At 36.3% G+C, this 24,081-nt stretch overlaps 1 protein-coding gene across 4 annotated transcripts in view; it reads right to left on the reverse strand.

Moving 5' to 3' along the window:
• The window catches only part of LOC129221576 (obscurin-like), a 294,822-nt gene that overhangs the window by 81,984 nt on the left and 188,757 nt on the right, over window positions 1-24,081 (reverse strand). For all 4 annotated transcript variants that reach the window (XM_054856083.1, XM_054856082.1, XM_054856081.1 and 1 more), the window contains 4 exons: window positions 8,772-8,941; window positions 7,400-7,517; window positions 4,311-4,486; window positions 1,563-1,674 (listed from right to left, as the gene is read on the reverse strand). In XM_054856083.1, coding sequence (XP_054712058.1) covers window positions 1,563-1,674; window positions 4,311-4,486; window positions 7,400-7,517; window positions 8,772-8,941 — 576 coding nt within the window. The remainder of the gene's footprint in view (window positions 1-1,562; window positions 1,675-4,310; window positions 4,487-7,399; window positions 7,518-8,771; window positions 8,942-24,081) is intronic.

A 24,081-nucleotide genomic window follows, 5' to 3' on the forward strand; every position in this document is an offset into this window, starting at 1 on the left:
TTTGATTTTTTACCGATGTCAGCTTTTGCAGAAGCAGAGTCTCATTCAAATGAGCGGAATACCCGCATCAAATTTTTACTTTTCCCCCTTATTCACATAGAATTGTCTTATCTGGACATTTGAAAATTCCATGCAATCCGTGGTTGGACAGTATGTAACATTTTTCTGCTAAAGCCATAGAGGATGAAAGGGTTATGCGCAATTAACCTCTTCTTGCAATGGAGTCTGAACTAATCATAGTAACATAACTCCTTCATGCATTCAGCAGGTGGGTGTTATGATAGGTCTGAAATATATTTGCAGCACCTTTTTCTTTTAAATTCAACTGATTCTAAAACTTTCAAGTACTAGTCATCGAAAATCCGTACGCCATTCTTCATAATAATAATAAAAACTATAAACATTGACAAACTTCAACTAGCAAATGATAAGTTAAAAATTAAACTCTTTTACTCAAGTTATTTACTGCAATTAATATTGAAATAAATTATATCGTAAAATTAATGTTGCAATAAATAATGTTGTAATAAATTTAGAATTGTTTGGTTGTTAATGAAAATATGAGTTCAAGATATTTTGGCTGAATTGAAATGGTATTGAGAAAACACCAAAACATATATTTACCAGAGCAATATTGAGATATTAATGGCAAATCAAGTAAAAAAATCATAGTTATAGATATGGGTAACCATTGCGGTAAAACTGATGATCTAATGATTCTTCAACAAAAAAAAGACTACTTTAAGGGAAAGCGTGTGGTTTAGAGATGGTGTGAAATAGATCCATGTAGAACAGCGTTTCTTAATTTCTTTGATATGTGGAACTCTTTTTTATGCCCACTTTCTTTCGTAGAACCCCTGATTTTTCTTCAACAAATTTGAAAGAAACATTTTGGAAATGGTTTTGTTTGCAATAACGGTGCACATGGATGTATAAAAGTTTATTTGCAATATAAGAAGCAAATTCAAGTTTTCTTTAGTTATTCTGATTGATCAGCTTAGATGAAATTGGTTTAATTTTTAGATTTTAGTCAAATATTTCAAATTATATACGCTAAGATATTTTGTTTTTGTTATGCAATGGCTCAAATTAGTTCACTTTGTATCCTTTTCTTTCAAGCCAAATATAGAGCATTGCAACAATTGAAATTATTTACCTCTTATCACATTCATTCTTTAAATAGTTTAGATTTAAAAAAAAATATTTGTGGATGAAGGGGTTATGTACACAAAATGCATAAAAATATATATTATGGATACAGGTAAGAAAATAAAACTTGGTATATTAAAAAAAAGTGTCATTAGACTAATTTTGTACGCTCACTTAACGACAAAACCAGAACACAAAAAAGTTGTAACGATAAAACTTTGAACCAAAATACTCTAAATTAGGATTTTGTTACATAACCCCTTCATCTCCGAAGCCCTCCAATTATTTATTTATTTATTTACTTTAAGGAACAAAATATTCACTAAACATGAACGTAAAAACAAGATAGAATTATTTAAAAAGTTTCCAACACTGCATACTAGTAAAAATATGAATAAAAATTAAGAACCAACCATTTGATAGTAGGCTTGGGTTCTCCTGATATTTTAGCTTTTAGCTCTCCAGTTTCACCATCTTTTAGAGTCAAGGGTTCCAAAGAAGATTCTACTGTTGGTTTCTTGACAGCTAAATAGAAAGTATCAATAATAGATAAATACACAATATTTTCTCTTTCCTTTTCAAAAATTTTCAGAACATTTTCATATCTTAAAAACCCATAGGCCTAGCACAGCAAGAATTCTGCTTCTGGTTTGATCCTAACAGTCCTTACATGTACAGAAACTACTATATTAGAATTGGCAATGAGAATTAGAAACATGGGTTATAGAGGGGTTGACTCCTAAATTCCCAGATTTGCTCTGCTATTTTTCCAAATAGTTTATAATAATAATGCATTACTAATTACTTGAATTAAAATTTTGTTATACTTTTCACCAAGTTTGAATTCCTAATTTGTCTTACAGGACATATGTTCATATATTTTGCAAGTGAAAGACAGGCAGTGTATTCATAGTGATGCTTGTTTAAGAATGATTACCTAAAAACCATAACTATTTTAAACTTAAAAAAAAAAGTTAACTTCCCATTATCTGCAGAGTAGGATGGTATAGTAACAACTGATTCATGAATTTTGCGGATGATCCGGAAAATAGATAGAAAATGATACTAGTGTATACAACTGCTACAAAAATCAGCAACCTTCACACAAAGCATAACTAAAAACCATAACTGCGGTAGAAGCTAAGAACAAATGGCTCATTACTGCAAACGAATTCAAATCAAGTTAGAGTACACAAAAAACATGTAGGAGTGGTTTTTTCCTCTTTACCCCAGGAGAGCTCTCACGGGATCCCAAGTCCCCCCAGTCACTTAAAATGGAAAAATTTTTAAGTGTACAATTCCACAGATTCGAACTTGAGCTTTAGTAGGGCTATTTCACGGCGAACAGTATTTTTGTCCTGCACGTGATGCCTCATTAAAAAAAAAAAAAAAAAAATTCAATGAACAATGATACAAATTTTATTGCTTAACAAATTACAAATGAATGTGTGATACCTTAAGCAAAGATTTTGTCATTGCTTTTTTAAATAATTACTTTTTAGTGAAATACATGAGTCGCCACATGTGGTCAAAGTGACTATTTTTCCGTGAAATGGCTCAATACATAATTTTTTCAAAGGTATTGTTTCTTAACAAATGAGATATGTTTCCTTTACATTGCAACGTTTGCTCTAAAAATCTACAACTTATTTTAACAATAATATACTTATAGAGAAAAAATATTAATTAATTCATAAGCAAGTTACAAGAGGTTGACTTTGGATGTCCTGGACATGACGCATGCAAAGAAATAATTTTTTTTAAGCAAGAAAATTGTTTAATAAAAATATAACTGTGACAGGAGTATATTTGTATTAAATGTTAAGATTAAAAAAATTGCTTACACCTGTTTCATTAAAATATTAGGAAACATGACAAAATGTTGGTAGAATTTAAGCACCTTTTTGTTCCACACGAAACAATGGAATGGCTCAGTAGCTTCATTTTCAATTTTTTTCTTTCAAGAGTACCTGCCGGCAGTTGGGGTAATTTATTTACTGAAAATCCAAATTCGTTTTGTAGGAGGAAATTGCAACTGGAGCCCAAATCCAACTGAGAGCCAAATTCAAGAAACCTAAATTTTTTGGGTTAGATGTAAGCAACTTACTTGTAAGGTTCACTCCAACCATGTCCGTGATAAATGCATGAGAAATTTAATACAGGAATGAGTTAAGTGTCTTTTCAGTGATTTTTCCATAATTTGTTTCTTTTGAAATATATTAAGCATTTCGAGGAAGCATGTTGTAGTAATAAATTTAACGGGTCCAGCCACTTACATGAGAAAGAAGTGTAAATGTGAAAATTAGGTTTTACACTAAACAGGTTTTGAAAATATTGAAAGCTTTGATGTCACTGGAAGGGAGGGGAAAGGAAAAAAGCAGCGATGTCTAAAAATAGATTGTGTACAAATAAGGTTAAAATGGGTGCATTCTTCTAAACTCAGAAAATTATCACCACTTTTTTTTTCTTTTTTAAAGTGTTAAAGACTGGATAAGTTGGGAGTTCACTGTTATACATTTCTTCTTAAATTTTGTTTATTTTAAAATTATTTGTTCCTTATATCTGTACCTCAGAACCAGAAGGACGTAAGTCACATTATGATAATTTTACAGGAAAGGGATACTCAGGACAGGAAAGGAAACTTTTTTCCTGGTGTATGTAAAAGATGGGACGCACGCTCTTTTAATCCTGCTAAAAAATTGAAAAAGATTTATTTTTTAGAATTACGTTACATGGTTCGATGTGAAATAGGAATCTACAAACAATTCACTAATAAACTGAAAATCGCAATTCTCGGACTTACCTCAGTCTGGCTCTGGGGTACAGATATTAAGCATTTAATAAAGTTTATTAAGGGAGGGGAAGGAAGTCAGGCCTGTCATTCAGAGGCATCAGAGGGATCAATTGCAACATCTCCCAGCTTTGAAAAATGAATGTTATTGCATAAAAGTGGGAAAGATTTTTTTTTTGTTTTCTGATAAAATGTGCATTGTATATGCTCTTTACAACATGCCCCCCCCCCCCCACCATGGAACAATTTGAAATGACGGGCATTAGGAGAGCACCTGGCAAAACTAATTTAGATAGACGACTGATCACTTTAGCATCCTCGTGACTCACTTTGAAAGTTTACCAAGTAGTTAAACAAATTACATTCTCACCTTGTACTTGAACTAAAGATGCAGAACGAGCTTTGCCCTCAGCATTAGAGGCAATAACAGTGTACTTGCCAGCATCATTCTTATTCACCTTATCAATCAAGAGCGCAATTGAACCATCAGGCTCCTCCATGAGACGTACATGATCACCTGCCAATATGTCCTCCCCATCCTTCTGCCTGAGAAGATATAAATAGGTACGTTAGTCAGGGAGGGTAGAAAGGAGGAGTGAATCTTTGTTGTCTAAAAGTAGCAACATTTCCACTTCCCACCTCAATGATGAGAATCCTTTAAATGTAAAACAGATCATTGTGATTGTTATTCTTTTAGAGGTTTTTACTTGAAGGTTTTTTTTTTCAACCGGAAGTTGGTGTTGATTATTGACTAAAATAATGAACTAAATATGCTTTTGGTCCCTAATGAATTAGTGTGATTTTTTTAAAGAAAATACTGTGTTTATTTGCATTAACTTACCAAATTTTACAGAAGAAATTGTTCTTATACGAAAGTATTTATACATTCAGTGTTTTGATTACTATGCATTAGGATTTCTTATTACTCTTTATAATCATTGAATTTTGCAAGTAGTAGAATATATATATTACATGTATGCTAAATATTAGTATTTTTTACAGATACAATAAAACTGGTTTCATTATAAACTATGAATTATAAATACAAATACAAATAAATACAAAAGTGACGACCAGCAACAGGCTCTGGGTCCAGCTAGACTGGTCTTAGTCAATTTACAATCTCCAGTGAAGATCAATGGCCCTCTTAAAACTGTCTACTCCCATGCTCATTACCACCTCTTCCGGTAAACTGTTCCAAGGTTCCACTACCCTGCTAAAATAATAATTTTTCCTAACATCCATGTTAGCCTGAGATTTAAATAGCTTAAAACAATGACCCCTTGTCCTGTTTTCAGTGCTAAACTTCAGCCCCGTAACATCTTTCATTTTAATAAATTTAAACAACTGAATCATGTCCCCTCGTTCTCTTCTTTGCTCAAGGCTGTACATTTTTAGTCTTCTAAGCCTGGAATCATAATCTAAGTGGGAAAATCCACTTATTAGCCATGTAGCCCGCCTTTGAACCCTTTCCAATACATTAATGTCTTTCTTAAGATAAGGAGACCAAAACTGAACAGCATACTCCAAATGGGGTCTTACCAAACTTCTATATAAGGGCAGAAGAACTTCTTTAGATTTGTTTCAAATAGATCTATTGATAAACCCAAGCATCTTATTGACTTTGTTACTAGCAATGCTGCACTGTTGGCTAAACTTTAAATCCTGACTTATCAAGACCCCCAGATCAGTAACTTTGTCTGCCTGACTAATGACTGAACCTTGCAAATAATAACTTGTACACTTACTTCCATGCCCTAAATGTAGCACTTGACATTTCCCAACATTAACAGCCATACCCCATTTATCTGCCCACTCCGTAATATGATCTAGATCCTCTTGCAGCTGATTTGCTTGTGCTTCATTTTCTACAGTCCCCATAACTTTGACATCATCAGCAAAACAATTCATGTTGCCAGAAATATTTTTGTGAATATCGTTCATAAAGACAATGAACAAAACAGGCCACTGATCCTTGAGGAACCCCGCTTAAGACCTCACTCCAATTAGAATAATTTCCCCTTACAACTACCCTTTGTTTCCTTCCGGTCAGCCAGTTTTTTACCCAAATGAAAGTTTTTCCTCCTATTCCTACATCAGCTAATTTGCTAAGTAGAGCAACATGCGGTACCTTATCGAAAGCTTTTTGAAAATCAATGTAAACAACATCTACAGGCTTCTTATTGTTCAAAGCCATGGTAACTTTATTATAGAAATGTAATAAATTAGTAATAATATAAATATATTTATATAAATGCTTAACTAACTAACCTCAACTTGTATGGCAAAATCCCTTAAAAATGCTTCCAACAGCATTCTTGCTGCTTTTAATGTAAAATTACCCCCTGAATCTAAGTATGCCTACCCTTTTTCCCCTCCCCCCTCCCCCACCGCTTTTTTGCTCAAAAAAAAAAAAAAAAAAAAAAAAGAATTCACAATCTGAAAGAGCTTGCAATATTTAGTTCAATCATTATAGAAATCTATAATAAAAATCAGTTTTCAGTAAAAAAACTCATTATATTATTTAAATTTATTCAAGTTATATTCACCGCGATAATTAAGCTCAGGGCCGGATTTAGGGGAGGGCAGGCTGGGCTACTGCCCCGGGGCCTCCACAACAAAGGAGTCCCCCACAATAATTTTTTTACAAAATATCCTAACTTGCATGGGTCGAAAATATCGGATATATAAATGTATATCAAAATATTCGGATACATACAAAGTATCGGATATTTTCGGAAATATGATGATCTTTTCGAACCCATTAGGGGCCTCCACTCCTTCGTTGCCCCGGGGCCTCCACACTTCCAAATCCGGCCCTGATTAAGCTTCAAATGAAATAAAGTAAGCTTATAATATACCATTAACATATACATTTCTATTTCTGGGGATATAGTGCTACCACATTGTTTATTACTTCTTAATATAATGCTTTTTTTTTCTTGCAGATTATTTCTTGCTAGTGCTATTGGTTTGTATTCATCTTGTATAAATTTCATTTTTATCTTGAATATGTTTTGTAAAATTTAGACAAGCAATTTTTAAGTGCAGCTATAAAAAAAAACAGTTAGAATTTCTGCCACAGTAAATAATCATCATTTTCATAGATTAAAATTTTTAAAAAAACATTTTCAATATTTTGTTGAATATTTTATGAGTTAAATTTGAAATTATGCATTTACCTTTTTTATGTCAATGAGTAATTAATATCTTTTTAATTTAAACTGCTTGAATTACATTATGATGCATCGCGAGGCAAGGCTACTGATGCATTACGATGTAAAAATTCCTACATCCCGCAGCCCTACTATTTATTAGTGGTAAAATATTACTGTCATTGTTAAGTTTGCAATTTCTTAGAACATTTGTCTCCTTCCAGCTTCCATGTTGAGTGTAAACCATAATTTCAATGTTTCATCAAATGAGCAGTTTTAAAACGTGTGCAAAGTAATCAATTACCATTTGATGGAAGTTGGTTTTCCGGACACTTTCGCTTTTAACTGCAAAGGTTGCCCTTCAACAAGATCTTGCTTTTCAAGTTCTTGAACAAATTCAGGTTTCTTTCCAGCTGGTATTGCTAGAAGAAATTTAAAAAAGTAATAAAATCACAAAGAACAAATTCATATTCTTTTAGTTTGAACTGACTAGAGCAGTGGCTCTCAAAAATGTTTAGCTCATCCCTTCCCTTTATAGACTGACCAACATGAATGCGCCCCCCCCCCTTTCTTGAAAAAATCATTACTTGGCGCTAATGAATAATAATATTATTGAAAACTAAATGCCAACTTTAAATTTGAAGTAAAATCTATGGGACAAAGAATATTATCCAATCACTCTTAAACTAAAAAATAAACAAACAGTACCTTAATTAGGGTTTTTTTTCTTTTCCGATACAAACTGATAGGTAACAGAAGAAAAATATTTGACAAAGATCATTGATGTATATTTTAAAAAACAAAAATGACATTTTTTATGAAATTATTTTCCTTTTTGAATTGGAAGCTAGGGGAATGAAAAGCAGATACTTAAAATTAAAAAAAAAAAAAAAGAAAGAAAGAAAACTTGAAAATCCATAAATTTTGTGAAGAATGATGAAATACTTTCTTCAGGTTTAACTGAGGAATGAGGAGGAAGCTCCTGAACTTTAATTTGCTTCTCTTTTTCACTTATGATTTCTTGTCTGAACTCTTAGCCATTGGTTTTGTATAGGTTTTGGATTTTGATATTCACTGCTTTTTTTTTTTTGAGCAATCACGATTGCTTATTGTTCTCACCTGACCGTCCTTGACGTTACGCTGATTTTTCAGCTGGAGCAGTGGCCTCTACAGCACCACCGCCCACCGTCCTCTGCAGGCACGGCTCATACGGTCCTGAGCATTCTTCCCTGGATTCTGCATCTACTGGTCCGTGGCGTCCATGTCCTAACACACGCATGCTTATACACACACACACGCCTTTACACACATACACGCCTACGTGCATACACACACGCCCCCTATGTGCATACACACACGCCTATGTGCATACACACACGCCTACGTGCATACACACACACAACTGTACACACGTAACTGCCCAAGAGGAAGAGTAGGCTTGGGAAAAGCAATAGCCTTAATGAGTAGGGTCCTTTTGCAACTCGTGATTGCGAAACACATAATTTGACTTCAAAATTTCAGAATTCAGATTAACTTATTATTATATTATTATCTTGTTTTTTGAGCTCTTGAGGAGCCAAATCGCCCTTAGACTGTGAGCCACTGTACTGCAGCGTAACAAATACCGGTCTGGATAATCAAAATTCCACTATATAAAACTAAGCATTAGCACTCACTCGTAACAGGGGCCTCTGATTTGGCTTCTCCTTCATCACTGGAAGCTAAAATGGAATACGTTCCAGCATCAGCAGCAGTCACTTTGTCGAAAGATAATGTGATATTTCCATCTTCATCTTCTTCAACAACATAATGGCTATTTGGAGTAATGGGCTTTCCATCTTTAAACCTAATAAAGAAGAGTAAATTTATAAAATAGAGGCTGTTTATATATGAAAACTCATTTGAATCATAAATTAATTTCAATTTTAAAGTTCCTTAAAAAGAAACGTACAAAAATTGGAGTTTTTTAAATTTGAGTTTGAGTAATTGAAAGAATTGGATAAACAAAACCAATTATTAGCATCTATTAAAAAAAAACCCTTAAGTTAAAATTGTTTTCTTCTACTTATTATAACAGTGAGAAGTTTTCAAAACTTCAACTTTAAAAATTATTTCAAGGATTTCAGGTTAAAAGTGTTTTTGCCAGTCCAGGGAACTATGATTCTCAATATGTCCTAGAGTTGTTCTAGAATGGCCTTTTAAGGCTAAGACTGAAATCAAAAGTTGTCACAGAAATATTTTCATGCCACTCCAGGCAGAAATCATTTATTCCACAATGTATATAAATAAAATGTGTGCAGCTAAACTTGGTTAAACCAACCCCACAGACTTTTAAAATCAAGTCATCTGATTCGTAGTTTGTTTCATCCGAACAAAAAACAACAAACAATAGGTTGGGGATTGCAAAGGAAGTTCATCCTAGCAGTAATTCATTTTAAGCGTGTTTGAGTTATTGAGGCTCGACTGTAGAGCTTATTTTTTGGTTGGTTCTCTTGGATTAAGGTGCAAGAATCTCAATGGGCTATCCTGGATTTAATCTTGCTTATCTTGTTAAACAATATTATAAATTCTTTACGTTTATTTTGATACATTTGGCTTGAATTAAATCCCAGTTTTCATTTAGGTTGCAAATTCACAAATGCTAATTCAATGATTGTAACATATTTCCCAATCTTAGACACATGCATGCCTTACATCATGAAATGACAAAGTTCCTTTTTCATTTGATTGATCGCCGTTCCAACATTCGGAAATGCGCACCTGAAATACATGTCTTGAAATCCATGCAAATGACTTTGGCTGACTATATATGTTGTTTTGGTTGCTCAGATGCTCTCTCATTCAAAGCGCCATATTTTTATTTTCTTGGTCAGCCGAGACGGCTGTTTGCCGTAATGCTCTCGATTAGGCATTTTAAAATTGTAAACTTAGTCAGCAAACCTTACGTTTAAATTAATGGAACCTTGATTAGATAAATGACTCTTCATTAGTCATATTACAAATTTATCAATAATGGTTTTACAAGTTTACTAAATTGTCAATGCTTCAAGAAAAATTATTTTCCAATTTCATATTTCATATCTAAATAGCTCGCCGCCGAGGAGATCATTGTATAAAATCACCATTGAGAAAATAAGAAGAGATAGTTTCAACCACAAGTATTGTTTTCTGCACTTAATCCCAATTACACTCTGCAACTAAAAATGGGCACTAATTTAATTAGTTCTTGATGCAATAACTTTATTGAGCAATCATGATTGCTTATTGTTCGTACTTGACTGTTTTGACGTGCTATCATTTTATTTTCCCCCCAGCACCCTCTGCAGCATCATTGTCGACCGGCTCCAGATGATGCTGCTCCTATAGTGAAAGCTGTCTCCAGGTTGCATTCATATCCTACATACACATGCATACATACACACCTGCACTCACTCACACACTCATGCCTGCACACGGACACAAATACACATACACACAAACACAACACACACGCACAGTGGCGTACCGAAGGAGGGGCGGAGGGGGCGGTCCGCCCCAGGCCCCGCTTTGACATAGGCCCCAAATTTCAATTTTTGGTTTTCACCAATATTGTCGCATATCTTGGTTTGAATGCTTAAACAAGTTGGCTTAATAAATCATAATTTTTTTAAAGACCAAATATTTGTTCAGGGATACAATCAATACCTCTTCGGGATCAATGGAGGGTTTATGATACCCAGGCCCCGCTTTGACATAGGCCCCAAAATTTTAATTCGTTTTCTTTTTCGCCAGACGTGCCTTATGTCATGGTTTAGATAAATAAAAAGTTGACTTTTTATGTGGAATGAATATTTTCTCAGTGACTCTTGCCTAAACAAAGAGAGGGCAAATTATGTCCCACAGGCCCCGCTTTGACATAAGCCCCGAAATTGTATCTTATTTTTTCTAGTAGATCTGTCATATACATCATGATTAGAAATATTAATCAGTTACCTATATATGCGAGTATATATCATAAATTTTGTTAAATATGACATTTTTTCAGTGACCCGTCCTAGTGTACAAAGGCACATGAGCGCTTGGGCCACGAATTTAATGGGGGCCCCAAATTTATTTTTAAATTAACTAAACCTATAAAAATCATTTGCTTTTATTTTGTTAAGTGCTTTCAGCAAAGTTTTATGCATTTTTTTTTTTTTTCAAACAATTTATTAAAAAAAAAACTAATGCATAACAGATGCACGTTTATAATTTTTAATCATTACAGTATACAGCTAAAATATCTGTTTTATGTTTTGTTTTGTGTATTAAGACTACGATGGTCTAGTCTTAATTCATACACTACTAATCGGGGGAAATTACGCTCTTCGCTTTAGAAATCGGATTAGTTAGTTAAACCCACGCATACGCAAAATTTTTTTGTCTTAATTTCTGTCGAACATTAAATATTTTTAATTCTACCAGCGAAGCCGCGCGGAGCGTTTTCTCCACTTCAATCAAACGCGCCAGGCAAGTATAGGGTCACACCAGTTTTTTTATCTGAAGAACATAAAGAGCGGTTTTTTTTTTTTTTTTTTTTTTTGTGAGTGAGACCTAGCAGAAAAATTTTATTTAGACTGTGAACGTGTGAATTTCATCCTTATTTAGGTAAGCATGTTTTAAAAATATTTTTCTCTGAGATTAGGTGATGTTATCAGGTAAATAGTTAACTGGTGTGTCTTACTCAAAGGAATAGTAAAGGGTTTTTTTTCTGTAAAAGAAAATTTTTATCCTAAAATTAATTGAATCTGGAATGCCTAAACGTTTCTGTTCACTGTACTTGGATGTTCAGATGAAATAAATTTTTAAGATACAATATAATTTTAGGACTTTTTTCTGTTTTTGATATTTTCTGACAAAGCACAATTTTATTAAAAATATAGTATTTACTTAATTTTACTTAAAACCATGTGTTTTACTGTGGTATTTACAACAGTGTCCGAAATCAAACCAACACTACTGAAATATGTAAAAATGTACCACTTAAAATAATTATTGTAATATATGGTACTGTTACAAATCCTGTAAATAGTAATTATTGTAGTAACGTAACCTGTAAATAATTTTCCGTAATGAATATACAACCCCTTAACATATGGCTAAAGTATACAACCCCCTATTCTTTTTATTTTCATTGATAAAATTTGATAACGGTCTACGCATTTCTCGAAGCAGAAAGAATGTTGTGGAAAATTCTTGGATGTTTATAAAAGCCGTTAGCGATGGATAAACGGAGAGTTTCGATTGATATTTCGAACTGGAGAAGATTTTTGCTCTGTTTATAGCGAAGCATTTCGCTGTGTTGTTTTCGTATTTGGAAGTAAATACGTGTGTAAACGTTGAGTTTACGGTGTTGTGTGATAATTGCTTAATTGCTGATGAATAATTTAGCAGTTGTTGAAGATCTTTCCTGTACATAGTGTAAATAAATTTGCTGTGTTTTTATCAAGAACTGTGTTTTCATTTCAAGAAAGTGGAAGTCGCACCGAATCCGTTACAATTTGGCGCCCAACGTGGGGCTACTTCAGGACTTTCTTGCAGTAAGTGTGACTTTGGACTTTTTTTCATAAAGACTTTTTAAATTTGGACTTTAATTTTATGGTGATTACTCGCGCAATAGATGAACAGTTAAAACAACTGCTTGATGCAATCAACTCTGTGAAGAGTGATATGGCGGCTAATCAAGAACAATTAAAAAATGATATGGCGGCTAATCAAGAACAATGGAAAAGTGATTTAATGGTGCTGAAAAAGGATTTAGCTTCTAACCAAGAGGAAATTAAAAACGACCTTACTTCGGTAAAGACTGTGATGGAAAATAAATTTAATGAGATAGAGCATCGAGTTGATGCTTTTGATGAAAATTTTGAAACAGTAGAAAACCGTATCGCAACAGTTGAGAATCATGTGGATGAGAAAATTAAAGACATGGAAAGGAGATTGGCGACCGCGGAAAGCAGCTCTGTACAGTTTTGCGCTCCCACATCTGTTGCTCGACCGTCCATTAAACTGGCCACATTTGATGGGAAAAGTTCGTGGCAGGTGTACAAGACCCAATTCATGATAGTGGCGGAAGCGAACGGATGGGACTCTGCTACCAAGGCCTGCCATCTTGCAGCATCCCTGAGAGGTGACGCAGCGGACATTCTTCAGACCCTTCCGGACAGCCAGCGCCTGGATTTCGCCGCCCTCACATCTGCGTTGGAGCTTCGCTTCGGTGAGAAATGCCAGAAAGAGTTCAGCCGACTCCAGTTGAAGTCCCGTTTCCAGAAAACCGGGGAAACCCTGCAAGAGCTAGCGGCGGACGTCGAGAGACTGTCTCATCTTGCTTTTTGCGACTGTCCTGCGGATGTTCGGGACAACCTGGCACTCAACTACTTCATCGACGGAGTTCGGAATCATGAGATCCAGAAGGCCCTCCGGATGGCGAATGTAAACGACTTGAAATCCGCTTAGATGTATGCGATGAGATACGAGGCCGCCCAAGAAGCAACCCGTGTGGATCGCCATCTAATCCGGACTCAGGAAGCTGATGATTCTGATTCCAGGTCGTCCCACCTCGCTGAACTTGAGAGACAACTCGGTGACTTGACAAGACATTTGAGCAGCATAACAGCCCAAAAGAAACAAGAGCAGAAGTGCTGGAAATGCGGTAGTGAAGGACACCTGCGAAGGAGTTGTCCGGCTCGCCAAGCTACGCGAGGGAAGGAAATCACTACCACTAAAGCTCTGCAGATTTCCTCTTCTGGTAGTGGCAGTGATGGACTTTTCATTTACGCACATGTAAATGGGAACCCCTGCAGACTGATTGTTGACACTGGAGCCAATGTGACAATCATTAGGACAGATGTGGCTCGTGAATTTGGATTGAAACTGCTATGGACATCGCCACGCGTAAGTCTCCAGACTGTGGCAGGTGACAAAATTGAGATTGACGGTAAAGTGGACTTGGAAATAGTGTTTGGGAATGCCACCTACCATCATACGGCATTCGTTGCTGCTATCACAGACCCCTTCATTCTCGGATTGGACTTTTTAAAGAAATATGACTTCACTCTCGACTTCAAGACTAATGAGCTGCACTCGATGAGAGAAGACATAGCCGTTTTCCCTGCAGAGAGTGATGTAAAATCCGCTCATCAAATAATAGCTCAAACAGATTTATTGATTCCCTCAAGGTCAGAATCATTAATACCTGGCTCCCTTGAAGAAAGCAATAGTTTTCGATTTGGACTCATTGAATACCCTAACCTAAGCAATAGCCTAAAAGGAGTGCTGGTAGCATCTACGCTTGTGGACCTTTCTAAGGATGTAATTCCTGTGAGAGTCGCCAACGTGAGTGAAAGGCCAAGGAATATCCGAAAAGGTGAAGTGTTGGCAACTTGTACTCCAGTAAACTGCATCATTAGAAGAATCAATTCCCCTGAGACTGTGTCTTCTGAGTCCTTGACGTCGAAGTTAATTGGGAGTGCGCCATTATCGAAAGATCAAAGAACTGCTGCGGAACAATTGGTGGACGACTTCAAGCATCTGATTTCATCTATATCGGAGGATGTTGGCCGTACGAATTTAACGCAGCATAAGATTTACACTGGAGAACACCTCCCTATTAAACAGCATCCAAGACGACTACCGTTCGCCAAGAAGGAAGAGGTTGAGACCCTCCTGAAAGAGATGAAGGAGAATGATGTAATCGAACCGTCATCCAGTCCCTGGGCTTCTCCCATCGTCTTAGTCCGAAAGAAAGATGGCTCCACCAGATTTTGTGTCGATTACCGACGGCTGAATGAAATCACCAAGAAAGACAGTTACCCTCTTCCACGGACAGACGACACCTTGGACACTCTTTCCGGACACAAGTGGTTTTCGACCCTGGACTTGAAGAGCGGCTACTGGCAGGTTGAGATACACCCTGATGACCGAGAGAAGACAGCGTTTACAACTGGACAAGGCTTATGGCAGTTTAAAGTGATGCCCTTCGGCCTCTGCAATGCACCAGCTACGTTCGAGCGTCTTATGGAGACAGTGTTAAGAGGACTTTCCTACGAATCCTGTCTGGTCTACTTAGACGATATCATCATCGTGGGACGCAGTTTCGAAGAACATCTGGCAAATCTTAAGAAGGTGCTGCAGAAGCTTAAGGAAGCCAATCTGAAGTTAAGCCCGTCCAAATGTAATTTGTTCCGCCGGGAAGTGAACTACCTTGGTCACATCATCTCTTCTGAAGGTGTACAAACCGATCCAGAAAAGGTATCTGCAGTCAAGAGTTGGAGTCGTCCCGAAGACATCCATCAGCTGCGAAGTTTCCTGGGGCTCTGCACGTACTACAGGAAGTTTGTAAAGGGTTTTTCCAACATTGCACGACCTTTGCATAAGCTGACGGAGAGCAAGCAAAAGTTTGAACGGTCCAAAGAATGCGAAGATGCATTTCTACGACTGAAGGAGGCTTTAACATCAACGCCTATCCTCGCCTATCCTCAGCCTGAAAAACCCTTCATCCTGGACACTGATGCGAGCAATGGGGGCATCGGAGCTGTTTTATCCCAAGAAATTGACGGAAATGAACATGTCATCGCTTACTGGAGCAAATGCTTATCAAAGTCGGAGCGAAATTACTGCGTCACCAGAAAGGAGTTACTGGCCATAGTGAAAGCTGTAGAACACTTCCATCATTACCTCTACGGCCGAAAATTTCTGCTTCGGACAGATCATGCCTCATTAACTTGGCTTTTGAACTTCAAAAATCCGGAAGGCCAGATTGCCAGATGGATACAGCGGCTCCAGGAATATGACATGGAGATCAAGCATCGAAAAGGGTTATCTCACGGTAATGCTGACGCTTTATCAAGGAGACCCTGTCCAGAGAACTGCCACTATTGTTCCCGAATCGAGAAACAGTATGGAACGACTAGCCCTACCGCCTATCAGGTGACAGTGACTCCAATATCATCAGAACCTGATCCATGGAGTGACGACCAAGTTCGAAAAGATCAACTTGAAGACCCCGACATAAAAACAATTTTGGAGTTCATGGAAAGTGACAGTCGGCGACCTAGCTGGCAGGACGTTTCCATCTTTAGTCCTGCAACAAAAAGATACTGGGCTTTATGGAATTCACTCCATTTACGGAACGGCGTACTGTACCGAAAATGGGAATCTGATGACGGCAAAACGTCTAGGTGGCAGTTACTACTTCCCCGATCAAGGATTTCAGATGTTCTGAAAGAAATACATAGTAGTGCGACTGGAGGACATTTTGGTGTCTTGAAAACCCTTAATAAAGTTCGGGAGCGCTTCTTCTGGAGCAAGGCGAAGGATGACGTGGAGAAGTGGTGCCATTCTTGTGACGCCTGTGCTGCTCGTAAAGGTCCGAAGAAGAGAAGCAGAGGGAAGCTACATCTGTACAACGTTGGAGCTCCTTTCGAACGAATTGGGATCGACATCCTGGGTCCTCTACCAAGAACTGCTGATGGGAACAAATACGTTCTTGTTTCCATCGACTATTTCACGAAATGGCCCGAAGCGTATCCCATTCCAGATCAAGAAGCTACCACCGTAGCAGAGACTCTAGTCCAACATTGGATCTCAAGATATGGAACACCTTTGCAGATTCATTCCGACCAAGGGAGGAATTTCATCTCTGCTGTTTTTAAGGGCCTATGTCAAATTCTCGGAATTGAGAAAACTAGGACAACACCACTACACCCACAATCGGGCGGCATGGTGGAGAGATTTAACCGCACAATCCTGAATAATCTCTCACTTATGGTCTCCAGAAATCAACAGGATTGGGACAAGAAGCTACCTTTGTTCCTGCTGGCCTACCGCAGTGCTGTCCACGAAACTACCGGATATGCCCCATCTCAGATGCTCTTCGGACGAGAGCTTCTGCTACCATGTGATCTCGTCGTCGGTCGTCCTCCGGATGCGCCTTCATCGCCTGAGGAGTACATCCAGGATCTCCAGACCCGGTTGGAAGACGTTCATAACTTCGCACGAGAGCGAATCAACATCGCGGCGGAGAAGATGAAGACCCGATACGACACAAGGTCTACTGGACATGAATTCAACGAAGGCGACAAGGTTTGGTTATGGAATCCCATCCGACGGAAAGGTCTTTCACCCAAATTGCAGTCGCATTGGGATGGACCCTACAAAGTCGTTAACCGACTAAATGACGTCGTAGTGAGGATCCAAAAATCACCTAATGCAAAACCTAGGGTTGTACATTATGATCGGTTAGCCCCATACTATGGCCATAGTTCATGAGTATTACATAAACAACCATGGTTGATAACATAAAAGTTGTAGATAATTTTTTTGCTTTTAATGTTTAGTAATATTTCTTGTTATTATGGTGTTTCCTTTGCACTATTGGTTATTATTTAATGTGTGTAATTGTGAACTTGTGATAGAAGTTTGGCACCCTTTCTGGGGATTGTACTGCCCGGGACGTGCAGTCCTTAGGAAGGGGGCAATGTTACAAATCCTGTAAATAGTAATTATTGTAGTAACGTAACCTGTAAATAATTTTCCGTAATGAATATACAACCCCTTAACATATGGCTAAAGTATACAACCCCCTATTCTTTTTATTTTCATTGATAAAATTTGACAACGGTCTACGCATTTCTCGAAGCAGAAAGAATGTTGTGGAAAATTCTTGGATGTTTATAAAAGCCGTTAGCGATGGATAAACGGAGAGTTTCGATTGATATTTCGAACTGGAGAAGATTTTTGCTCTGTTTATAGCGAAGCATTTCGCTGTGTTTTTTTCGTATTTGGAAGTAAATACGTGTGTAAACGTTGAGTTTACGGTGTTGTGTGATAATTGCTTAATTGCTGATGAATAATTTAGCAGTTGTTGAAGATCTTTCCTGTACATAGTGTAAATAAATTTCCTGTGTTTTTATCAAGAACTGTGTTTTCATTTCAAGAAAGTGGAAGTCGCACCGAATCCGTTACAGTACGTACACATTGTTTGAGAAACTTCAGTTTTAATACCAGGTAGGCCCCCATTTCGAGTAGCGCCCCAGGCCTCCATCTGTCTTGGTACGCCACTGCACACGCATACATACAGACACCTACACATACACACACACCCAAGGGCGGACTGGAAGACTTTGGCCCAGTCGGCAAAAGGATATTTTGGTCCACCTCTGTTAATTAAAAAAATTCAATGAAACAGTGCCGGGTTTCGATTCTTTTGAGGTTGAGCAAAAACATTAAACTATCGCTAGTTCCTATTTACCTTTAAGTTTCTAAATCAAGATTTAAAGCTCTGAAAAAAAAAAATGAAAATAAAGCTAACATTGACACATTTTTTATGTGCCTTGAAAGAAGGATACTAATGGTTACAATTCCTACAGGCACATCTTTAAGCTTCTATACTGACAACATATGTAGAAAGAACAGGAGAAAAGGGAGGAATCGGGTAAATTCTCCCGGAAATCTTTCAAAATTGGTTGATCTATATCGGCTTAAGGAGGTGGGGGGGGGGGGGGGGCTCTAGTTCCCTTGAAAGCGATATTTTCAAAATTGATGTCAAAAACCACAATTTTACAGTTTTTGGTAAAGTTAGAGGAGAAAGAAAAAAAGGGCTCCCGCGACAATTTTATTTTCTTTCTTTCTTTTTTTTTTTTTTTTTTTGCAAAATTGAAGGGGATCTGGTGGCTTACCTTCGGAATTTTTCGACATCGAAATTTTAAAAATGCAATCTTATAATACGTTTAGAAACATTAAAAGAAAGCTGACAGTCTTCCCTAGAGTTCCCCCCCAAGATTTTTAGGAGGGCACAGTGATCCTGCATTTTAAGCTAATCTTTGACCCTTAACTTAATCAACCCTCCTTGCCCCTTAAAAGCTTCAACAAAACTTCACATAAGCAAAAGTTTTTTCAAGCCTGTCCTTGAAACGTTACTCCCTCATTTTAATAATTTTCTCTGAATGTTTTTTGCATTTATTTTTAAAAACTGAAATCTGAAGACGCACTGCCTCTTTTTTGGCCTGCGGCATTTTTTTTCTGAAACTGAAATCAAATTTTAGGCTGTAGTGCCCACGAAAATTTCGATGAGTGAAATTTTAAGCTATCTTTAATGACTAAAAAGGCATGGCAACGACTGAGTCTGAAAACTGTTCGATATTTAAGTCTGAAAAACACAATTGAGAGCCTTGATGGAAGAAACAGGTAAGTCCAGACTCACTCATTTTTGGTAAGACCCACAAATAACATCAGTATCCAATATAAACTCTATTATCTTTCCCAAATGATTTACAACAAAGCAGATGTCTGATCTTATATTTGTGTCCGTTGCACCAATTGGAACATCTATATTGTCCACACGCAAAAATAAATTTTAAAAAGAAAAAAAATGAAAAATTTAGACTCAATTCCAGATTATCGTTGGTAACTTAAAGAGAAAGCCTTAACATTACCAAAAATAGAGTCAGGAGACTCTTGGAAGTTTTTCGAGTTTGACGTTATGAAAACACGACTTTAGGCTGTGTTTTAAAAAGATATAGGGGAAATAAGGGGTACGAGGTTCAGACTTCTCGAATCTTGAATCATAAAATCGTTCTTGAATTTAAGTCAATTTCAAATCTTTTAGGATTAAGAGGGTTCAGGGGTGCTTTTTTTTTGAGATTGTAAGCCTTATTTAGGCTGTCTTGAGGATGCAGAAGTGTAAGGATATCCCCAGAGCATTTTTTGTCACTGAAGATTAAAAAATGCAATATTCGACTGCATAGGGAAACATTACGAGTGTTTGTACGTTAAGTACTCAGTCTTAAGTACGTGTACTCTCCCTAGGAAATTTTTCAAAATTGAAGGTCTGAAAACGAATTTCTGAGGATTCTGACTTTTTCCTATGAAATTTTTCGACACTGCAGTTTCAAAATATAGTGGAAGTGATGAGAGATTTAAGAGCTCTCCCTTCTAGGTCAAATTTTTCTCCTGTTTCAGATTCAGTTTATCGGAGTCCAGATTTGCTTTCCTGTATGCGATTTTGAGATGAAAGTACTTGTAGTAATAATTTACACTAGAACAAGGAAATCTCTTGACAATTTACAGCATTTAGTTGAATATGTCTCAACCAGCTGAGTTGCTGTGTACATAGTAAATGTTACGGTTGTCTTTTTCCAATTAGGCCAGCAATCCAGGATACTGTTCACTCATATTTGTTGCTCCAATTCTAAAGGGGCAGTCAACAATTTTTCAAGGCTGCAGAGAGCAAATTTTCGATTTATCTCAAAAGTTGTTCCCTTATCCCAAGCGCTTCTATTGTTGTCTTCTTGACTATTACCCTTTTTAATAGCCTTAAATTTATTTTCCACATGGAATGATGCATAAAGGTAGCTGGTCTAAGACTGAAATATCATGTATAGCATTGGTGCCCATCCTATTGCCTGCGGACCTCATGGGGACCGCGAAGCTGATCTATATGTGGCCCATTGTTGTGTTAAATGTTATGAAATGCAAAATATATTCTGAAGCATTTCAAACCTACTGATCATCTTCATTCAGTCTTATGAATGATAGATTCAAATTTTGAAGCCAACTAGTCATGCATTGGTTTCTAAAAAACAGATCCAAAGTTCGTATCATTAAAATAACCATGCCGTAATAATGGAAGCAAGTTTTGGTTTGTAACTCTCTTCCATTTTCCATGTTTTCTCATTCTATTTCGAAAAAAAAAAGAATTTTATATATGTTCTGGCCCGCGATATCCCTCCTAATATGTGGAGTGGCCCGAGGTAAAAATAAAAAAGGTTGGGCACCACTGATATGTAGCATCAAACTTTTTCCGTTTTATATATACAATATCGACTTGAATTTGAAGGACAAGAGCTGAAGTATTTTTTTTTTTTTTTTTGGAAAATTTGTTTGACAAAAAAGGGTCAACTATTTAAGTTGACCCCCCTAAGCAGTTGGCCTAGTCGGGGAGCCTAGTTGGCCTAGCCGACCTGGCCAGTCCGCCCCTGCACACACCTACACACAACTACCCACACACTCATGCCTACACACAGACACAAACACATATGCCTACACACACATACACATCCCCCCACACAAACACTCACACACACAACTACCCACACACTCATACCTGCACACAGACACAAACACACACGCCTACATACACACACACTCGTGATTGCAAAAAACATAATTTAAATTCCAGATGTCAAAATTCAATTTTTTTTTTTTTTTTTGATATAATCTCAATGCACAATATATTAGTAGGGGAGATAGCGACCGAAATTTTACGACAATATATATAAGGCCAGAATTTTTTTTAATATTAGATTAGTTTACTTAAAAGAAGAAAACGCGAGTCTACCAAAAAGTTATCGTTGCAATAATTAATAAAAAATTTTGCAATATGTTGCAAAAACTTGTGAAATTGTCTTATATATATAAGGCTGAAACTCGGTAATATTATTGATTACGCATAAACATAACGAAAAATATAAGTCTACCGCGTCCGAAGCGTTGCCGTGCCGTGTCTACCACCCACGCAAGGTGCGAAAAAATCAGTCAATTTTGACTTAAATATATAAGCCTAAAATTTTTTTTAGTAACTGTTTACAATGTATAAAATATAAAAACAAAAGTCTACCAGTTGTGTTATGTTGCAAAGGCTTGATAGACGTCACGGAATGTCGACCTCGTACCTCTATGTACCGTTTATCGGGCCGCTAGCGCTCGCTCGAAAAAGTTTGCTTGTCGTCGCGAAATTTCAATAAATAAAGCTGATTTATTTTTTAATAAATAGTTTAAATCCTGTTTTTATTAAAATTTTTAGTCTACTGTGACTAAGAGGTTGCTTAGTCTTTGGTAGACGTTGCTTAAATTATAAAGTAGTTGGAAAAGTATGATTATTTTATCTTTTCATTCTTTATAAATGGAAATTTTTCAATTATTTTTTTTTTTCATGATTACAATTTTCTATCATATTTAAATTGATATTCATACTTTTGTTACATTATTCATATATATATATATATATATATATATATTAACTTCTTCAAAAATATTTTGAATCATCACCTTTTCAAATACATTTCGTAAATGGGGAAGTAAAGCTGTTTATTCATCTACTGCGAAGAAAGGAGAAGGGAAGGACACGCCTTTAATAACCTTGGGTCTGGGGCCTGGGCCTGAGTAAGCCCCCTATAGTGGAGGAGCCGACGCATCCGCCATTTTGGAGCAAACTTGATCCAGTGCTTCGCGGCGATAGCATTGCTGCTGATGTTTATATTTCTTTAGCATATGTTAAATTGGGTCAACAGATAATAGCCATCTGCAGAACTGAAAAATCTGTCTTACTGCATTTACTGTAAAATAACAGATTTTTTAAAAAAAATAATAAGCACTTTTCATAATGCACTCAAAAGTACAAAATGACTTTTCTGGGTCAGAAAAGACAATTTAAGAATTCCTGTAGTTTTCAAAAATTTCCAAGAAAATGACACCACAAACGAAGAAAAGTGCGGTTCTAGTCATGTAGAGAATGTTTTACCATTATCTAGCTTTCAATCATAAATTTGAGTGTTGAAATACGCATTTTTTTTCCTTAATGGGAAAGTTTGGTTTAAAATGACTTGAGCGCACTTTTCTTCGTTTGTGAAATATTTTTCTTCAAAGAATTAAAAACTACAGGAACACTTAAATTGTCCTTTCTGACCCAGAAAAGTTATTTTGTCCTTTTGAGTGCATTATGAAAAGTGTTTGTTATTTTTTTTTAAAATCTGTTATTTTAAACATTTTCGTTTTCGAACAAAATTTTACTTTAGAATTTGATTTTTTAGCGTTACGTTGTACCTTAAGGTTAAACAAATCATTTAATAAAATTCTGAAGTCTGTAAGTGGTCTAGTTGCTGAGTATACGCAAAAGAATGGTTCACAACATATAAGTAACTTGAGATAAAGACCCTAATACGTCTTTTTACTTAGCCCCATTATCGATTATTGGCATAGATGCATAGATGAGGATAAAAACCCTAAGAAAGCAACGTCAGTGAATAAATTTCATTCTTGCTCCAGAGAGGACTTGATTCAAAATTTTCATTATGATTACTATTAACATTACATTTGCAAGGCAACAAAATTTGTAACAATGGATTTTATATTTAAACATTTAATGGGGAAATTACATAAAATTTGCTATTTTCCATCCTAACAGAAATAATGATGTTACTTCAGAATTTTAAATTTTCAGCCTTAAGTTGTACCTTAAGATTAGGCAAATCATTTAGTAAAATCCAGAAGTCTCTTAGTAATCTAGTTGTTGAAATATAAGCAAAAGTACGCCTCAGATTACTCCATGACAATCAGGCCAAGTGTAATAAAAGTGCTTAAAAAACATCAATTCTGAACAACCAAAATATCTCATCTATGATGGATTCTTTTTATTATATTTAATGAAAGAAATTCCATCATCTAATGATATTGAGAAAATTATTAAGTATGTTCAGCAGTATTCGTAGTAATTGTTTTCGACACGTACCCCGTTTCCTTCCATAAAAGATAACGAACATATCGTCGCCTCAGAGCAACAGTAAGATATCTAATCCCAGAAATAACACTAAGATATCTTACTGTTGTTCTGCGGCGACGATATATTAAGCAGAATTCACAGAGGTCTAAAAATTCAGATAGGAGACTCTGCAACACGTCCCTCTGACTTTTTGAATCAATTAAAAAATATTACTTTTAAAGAAGATTTGCTAGAATATTTACTAACAAACTGGGAACGAGATAACAAAGCGATTTATTTTGAAGATAAATTTGTGTATATTAACTACAAACAGTGTTATAGATTTGAAACCATCAACAGAAAAGTTGTAAAAATAGTCGATCATACTCAATCGTGCCCCAGACCGCGAAAAATCCGACACAAAAATGATTTACCATCTTTAATTTTTGGAGAGCTGCAGCCTCCATATGACGTCCACCTACGATGTTCAG

This window comes from Uloborus diversus, chromosome 4, assembly GCF_026930045.1.
Source record: "Uloborus diversus isolate 005 chromosome 4, Udiv.v.3.1, whole genome shotgun sequence".
Classification (NCBI taxonomy): Eukaryota; Metazoa; Arthropoda; class Arachnida; order Araneae; family Uloboridae; genus Uloborus; species Uloborus diversus.